Consider the following 6,834-nt stretch of genomic DNA (forward strand, 5'->3'; position numbering starts at 1 on the left):
GCCTGCAAAAAAGCGCGGCAAATGACCAAAATGTTTTTTTTTCCTAATATTCTTCACTGGCTTTACACCGGGCTTTCAGTGGTGACTTAGCTCACCCTGACTGGAGGAATCACGTGTTACGTGACCTTCTATCGCCATGCATCCGCTCAAACGTTGCCTGCTTGCGTACTGCTGATGAGGCCCAAGAAGGCCGAAACAGCTGTCCAGTACCGGCATGGCGACGTTTGACTTACAAACATATGCTATATGTGCAGCCACAGAGCTCCGGCTATTTTTTTCCCAATATACTTCACTGGCTTTGAAACTGGGCTTTCAGTGGTGACTTAGCTCACCCTGACGGGAGGGATCACGTGTTACGTGACCTTCTCACCCCATCCGCTCAAACGTTGCCTGCCTGCGTACTGCTGATGAGGCCCAAGAAGGCCGAAACATTTTCCAGTACTGGCTTGGCGAGGTTTGACTTACAAACATATGCTATACGTCCAGCCAAAGAGCTCCGGCTATTTTTTTCCTAATGTATTTCACTGGCTTTGCACTGGGCTTTCAATGGTGACTTAGCTCACCCTGACGGGAGAAGTCACGTGTTACGCGACCTTCTGACGCCATCCGCTCAAACGTTGCCTGCCTGCGTACTGCTGATCAGGTCCAAGAAGGCCGAAAGAGCTGTCCAGTACTGGCATGGCGACGTTTAACTTACAAACATATGCTATACGTGCCGCCAGAGCTCCGACTATTTTTTTCCTAATATACTTCACTGGCTTTCCACTGGGCTTTCAGTGGTGACTTAGCTCACCCTGACGGGAGAAGTCACGTGTTACGCGACTTTCTGACGCCATCCGCTCAAACGTTGCCTGCCTGCGTACTGCTGATGAGGCCCAAGAAGGCCGAAACAGATGTCCAGTACTGGCATGGCAGCGTTTGACTTACGAACACATGCTATACGTGCAGCCAAGGAGCTCTGGCTATTTTTTCCTAATATACTTCACTGGCTTTGCACTGGGCTTTCAGTGAGTGAGTTATCTCACCCTGACAGGAGGAATCACATGTAATGTGACCTTCTGACGGTATCCGCTCAAACGTTGCCTGCCTGCGTACTGCTGATGAGGCGCAAGAAGGACAAAACAGCTGTCCAGTACTGGCATGGAGACGTTCGACTTACAAACATATGCTATACCCGCAGCCAAAGAGTACCGGCTATTTTTTTCTAATATAATTCACTGGCTTTACACTGGGCTTTCAGTGGTGACTTAGCTCACCCTGACTGGAGGAATCACGTGTTACGTGACCTTCTGACGGTATCCGCTCAAACGTTGCCTTCCTGCGTACTGCTGATGAGGCGCAAGAAGGCCAAAACAGCTGTCCAGTACTGGCATGGCGACGTTCGACTTACAAACATATGCTACACGTGCAGCCAAAGAGTACCGGCTATTTTTTCCTAATATAATTCACTGGCTTTACACTGCGTTTTCAGTGGTGAGTTAGCTCACCCTGACTGGAGGGATCACGTGTCACGTGACCTTCTGACGGTATCCGCTCAAACGTTGCCTTCCTGCGTACTGCTGATGAGGCGCAAGAAGGCCAAAACAGCTGTCCAGTACTGGCATGGCGACGTTCGACTTACAAACATATGCTATACGTGCAGCCAAAGAGTACCGGCTATTTTTTCCTAATATAATCCACTGGCTTTACACTGCGTTTTCAGTGGTGAGTTAGCTCACCCTGACTGGAGGGATCACGTGTCACGTGACCTACTGGCGCCATCTGCTCAAACGTTGCCTGCCTGCGTACTGCTGATGAGGCCCAAGAAGGCCGAAACGGCTGTCTAGCACTGGCATGGCAGCGTTTGACTTACGAACACATGCTATACGTGCAGCCAAGGAGCTCTGGCTATTTTTTCCTCATATACTTCACTGGCTTTGCACTGGGCTTTCAGTGAGTGAGTTATCTCACCCTAATAGGAGGAATCACATGTAATGTGACCTTCTGACGCTATCCGCTCAAGCGTTGCCTGTCTGCGTACTGCTGATGAGGCGCAAGAAGGCTGAAACAGCTGCCCAGTACTGGCATGGCGACGTTTGACTTACAAACATATGCTATACGTCCAGCCAAAGAGCTCCGGCTATTTTTGGGAGATAGAAGGATCGCCCGAATCATACCGAGTGATGTTAAAGGCTTTTTCAGAACCCCGAACAGTCGAGTAGCAGACGACAGAGGAGTTAGCAAACAGCATTTCTCTAGATGAATCAGAAAGCGTTCTCCTTATTGGCGGCGTGCGCCACCGATGGGGGCGCCACTGCCCTCTGCTACTGAGGATGAGGCGTGTTGCGGGAGGTTCAAACATACGGCAGTTCTGAGCAATGTTGATCATGGTTCGCTACTGCACTGTCCCGCAGTGCAAGAATACCGCAAGAAAATATGTAATAACATTTCACGACTACCCTAGAGATGTAAAACTTCGAAAAAGTTGGTATATTCCTTTAAGAAACGGCAAGCACCAGCCACCGCACGCCATGATGTGCTCCGATCATTTCAAAGAGAGCGATTTCGAGTATTGTAACATTGTACTCACAGAATAGAGGCGGCGCAAGCTGAGAAAGTCGGCAGTACCAACAGTAAATCTTCCTCTCCGGTCGCACGAGAGGTCAGTAAAAAAGAGGACAACAAGACGTCACAAGCTTCTATTAAGTGGCTCCTGTGTAGCTTGTTTCCATGTGTTTAGTGGTGGAAGAAGAAAAAGTGGTGTTGGAATTAGAGGAGACAGGAAGCAGTAGTCCGTTTGTCTCGGTTACCAGATTCCAACTGGCCCGTTGAGGTTTATTTACTCGAGCCACGGGCAGGTGCTGGATGTCAGGGAATTTTGTCGAAGGCGGCGATAGAGTCGTCGGACCATGGTAGCGTGGCGGCGTCGCGTTTTCGGGAAGAGAGTAGAGCTTCCAACGGGGCCAGTGTGGCAGCACAAGGTCGTATAAAGCGCCGATAGAAGTTGGCGAAACCAAGGAAACGTCTCAACTGTTTGACGGACGTGGGACGGGGGAAATCCTTGATTGCGGCGACTTTAGAGGGCAGAGGAAGGATGCCGTGCTGGTTAACGCGGTGACCCAGGAAGTCAAGCTCCGGGACGCCGAATTCACTTTTCGCGGCGTTGATTACAATGCCGTAATCTTGTAGGCGAGCGAAGAGGGTTCGTAAGTGCTCGGCGTGCTCTTCTGGGGTGGCGCTGGCAACCAGAATATCGTCCATGTAGGCATAGACGAACGGGAGGCCAAAGGTCACAGAGTTAATAAACCGTTGAAATGTCTGGACTGCATTACGCAAGCCGAACGGCATACGCAGGAACTCGTAGAGGCCAAAGGGTGTAATGATGGCGGTCTTCGGAATATCGTCTTCCGCCATGGGTATTTGGTGGTAGGCGCGCACCAGGTCGATTTTAGAGAAAACGGTGGCGCCTTCGATGTTAGCGGTGAAGTCTAAGATGTTAGGGATGGGGTATCGGTCGGGCACCGTAGCGCGGTTTAAGGCACGGTAATCACCGCAAGGGCGCCAGTCTCCCGTCTTCTTGGGCACCATATGGAGTGGGGATGCCCAGCTGCTGCTTGACGGTCGGATAATGCCAAGCTCGAGCATATGCTCGAATTCAGCCTTAGCGATGGAGAACTTTTCGGGAGCCAAGCGACGCGGGCGAAAGTGAACGGGCGGGCCTTGAGTGACAACGTGGTGTACGACGTCGTGCTTGACCGGGCGAGTCCAGTCGGGGGGCTTGGATAGCTCAGGGAAGTCTTCCAGAATATGGGAGTAGGGCGACGCCGGCGCACAGTAAGAAAGGCTGTGGCAGGGTGGAATGCGATGCCGGATGCCGTGAACCTGAAGATGGGTGGTGGCGTCGATAAGGCGTTTCCGAGCGACGTCAACGAGGAGTTCGAAGTGCGTGAGAAAGTCAGCACCAATTATGGCCTGGGAGACATCGGCTACGTGAAAAATCCATCGGAAGTCTCGTCGTAGGCCCAGGTTCAAAGTGAGGGACTGCTGGCCAACTACCGGGATGGCGGTGGAGTTGGCGGCGCGTAGGGTGAAACACGGTTGTCGGCTGCGATGGGCTTTGCTAGCGGGCATAACGCTGACATCGGCACCGGTATCTATGAGAAAGCGTCTGCCTGACACACGGTCTACAACGTAGAAAAGGCGACTTTCGAGTTGACCCGGTGCACTTGTCGCCATTAGTGACTGGGCGGGGCGTTTCCCGACCACGAGCAGGGTTGGAAACAGTGCCGGGCCTCAGCGCCAAACCGCTGGTGGTACCAGCACATGCCGTTGGACCGAGGGCTTGGGCTGCGCCGGCCGCGAGGGGTGAGCGATCGTCGGCGGAAGCGCCGGGGGCTTGGCGAACGGCTCCGCGCTGCCAATGTCGCGACAAGGTGGGTTAGGTTGTTCACCTGCTGCATCAAGCTTTCAATGGCGGCCATGTGCTGAGAGGTGTCTTGCGTTGGTGCGGGGGTAGACACTTGCGAAACGGCTGAAGGTGTGGGCTCTGGGAAAGGAGGCTGTGGTGTCTCCACATGCATTACGGAGGGTGATGGAATAGCAACCTCCATTACAGCATCGGCGAGGGTGGCGAGTTCGTCCGTTGAAAGGTTTGTCGTAGTGGCTAGGACCATCTGCACATTTCTCGGAAGTCTTTGCAGAAAGAGTTCTCTGAGGAAGCTGTCACTTGTGGAAGCAGCTCCGTCACCGAGCAATTGCTTCATGCGCCGTAACAGCTGCGTGGGGCGTCTGTCCCCGAGCTCCTCCGCAGACAGAAGCTGCTGAAGACGTGCGCGGTCGAAGCAGGTCGTTCGCTTGAGAAGTGCGGACTTCAGCTTGTCGTACGGGCAATCCGCGGGTGGTGAAGCGATGACATCATAGACCTCGTCGGCGGCGGATGGAGAGAGCGCTGCGATGACGTAATAGAATTTCGTGATCTGAGCTGTGATGCCGGACAGATGAAATTGGGCCTCGGCCTGAATAAACCAGGTGGCTGGGTTCCGGTCCCAAAACGGTGGAAGTTTAACGCTAACGGCGGTCACGGAAGTGGGCTGTTGTACCATGCTGGGGGTACCGGGAGTCGTGGTGACGTGGCCGTCCCCTGTAGACATGGTGAATAGCGTGGAACGTCAAACGTTCGGGTCACCAATTGTTGGAATTAGAGGAGACAGGAAGCAGTAGTCCGTTTGTCTCGGTTACCAGATTCCAACTGGCCCGAGGAGGTTTATTTACTCGAGCCACGGGCAGGTGCTGGATGTCAGGGACTGGCGATGCGGCTGCTACAGTGGCATCCTGGCAGCTCCCGTGGCTGAGTGGTGATCAAGGTAGATCGGTAGACCTGCCCTGTGGTTTGCGTGCTGGCAATGTCACGTCCAGACTGGGAGGAGCCCAGGGGCAGATTTAAGGGGAGGGGCGACCGCGCCCCATACGGCTGTGTTCCCTATGAAAAAACCCTATCTCGCGGATGATGCTGTGCCGCAAAGCTCGAAATTTCCTAAAGACCGTCCCCCCCCGCCCCCTTTACAGACCCTTAACTCCGCCCCTGGAGGAACCCGGGAACGAACCCGGGAACGAACGGGGACACCGGCTGTGCTGTCTCGAGTTTTCCCTCGACGTCGGCATAGCTCCCTTAGAAGTCGGCCCAGAAAGCATGCGCATACCCCCTCTTTACAATCCAGATGGAGCAACCAGATTTGTGCTGCGCAGAAAAATGTGTCCAGCTTTGATTTATCCATTTGTTGTGACAGTTTCCAAGTTATTTCACCCGGCAGATGTTGCCCAGCACATGGAAGATGTTTCTGCAGGAGAAAATGCAGGAAAATGCAATAAGTACTGTTTGTTAAACATGTCCTCCGACGTTACTGAGGAGCACACTACCTGTGGGCCATACATTAATGCATTGTCTGAACTCATGGAGTTTGATGTTTTCCGCGTGTGTATTTTCAGTGTCTGCAACTTTTTCCGATTCCCTCAGCACTGTGGACAATGATCAGTCTGAATGTATGTATTTCCACTAAATTCCTTCCATTAGCAGTGGTCCGATGATTAAATCACAAACTTGCAATAATTTATTATCAGTACTGAAGACCACAGTGCCCCAGACAGCACCACCTCGACTAGATGTAGAGTCACGCCTCCCAACACCATGTAGGTGACTTTGCATTTTTATGTTTACCTTTCACACCAGAAGAGATATTCGTAAATTTGAGTGCAGTGTCATTCAAAAGCAGTAGCGAGAATAAATTATGTTGGTTATGGGAACAGCAACTTGCTGCGTAGCAAAACTTATGCCACATTTTACTTTGCATATGCCCAGTTGCAGGTCATTTGGTCCAGTTTGCAGACATACTCGAAGAAATTGGCTCCTTTAGCAGAGAAGTTGGGGTTCAAGTGTCTCCAGTGGACATAAATGAGTCAGTGCCACAGCTCTCTGTAAGGAATGTGAAAAATCAGAAGGAGATGTGTGCGCTTACAAGAATCAGCAGCTTCGAGCTTTTCTACAGCATAGTGTCATTGTACGCTGACATGCGTCTTAATGTCACACGTAGGTCACTAAGTGTGCCAAATGATGATGCAGTTATGTTAACATTCCTAAAGTTGTACCATAGCCTTGCTTACTCCTTGCTTTCTGTACTATTTAAAATACACAGAACAACTCAACTGCCTCAAGGATTTACCTCCAAAGCATTCGGATACTGTCTGCAGTGCTCGAAAAAGCAATAATATGTTCGGAAAAGGAGGACGTACATCGAAACCTTCCGAAATATTTTGAACACTTTAAACAAACTAGGGTAGTACTTGACTGTACTGAGGTGG

General features: G+C 51.6%; 1 protein-coding gene across 1 annotated transcript; it reads right to left on the reverse strand.

The window, feature by feature from the left end:
- Positions 1–4,214: 4,214 nt before the first annotated feature.
- Positions 4,215–5,129, reverse strand: LOC135393250 (uncharacterized). The gene has a single exon (XM_064623735.1). It carries the CDS (start codon positions 5,127–5,129, stop codon positions 4,215–4,217), a length of 915 nt encoding a protein of 304 aa, XP_064479805.1.
- Between the last annotated feature and the right edge of the window lie 1,705 nt (positions 5,130–6,834).

The sequence above is a fragment of the Ornithodoros turicata genome, chromosome 1 (assembly GCF_037126465.1).
Source record: "Ornithodoros turicata isolate Travis chromosome 1, ASM3712646v1, whole genome shotgun sequence".
NCBI classification, from domain to species: domain Eukaryota; kingdom Metazoa; phylum Arthropoda; class Arachnida; order Ixodida; family Argasidae; genus Ornithodoros; species Ornithodoros turicata.

Coding starts and splice junctions, on each gene's coding strand:
- LOC135393250 (XM_064623735.1), bottom strand. CDS start 5,129: ATGTCTACAGGGGACGGCCACGTCACCACGACTCCCGGTACCCCCAGC.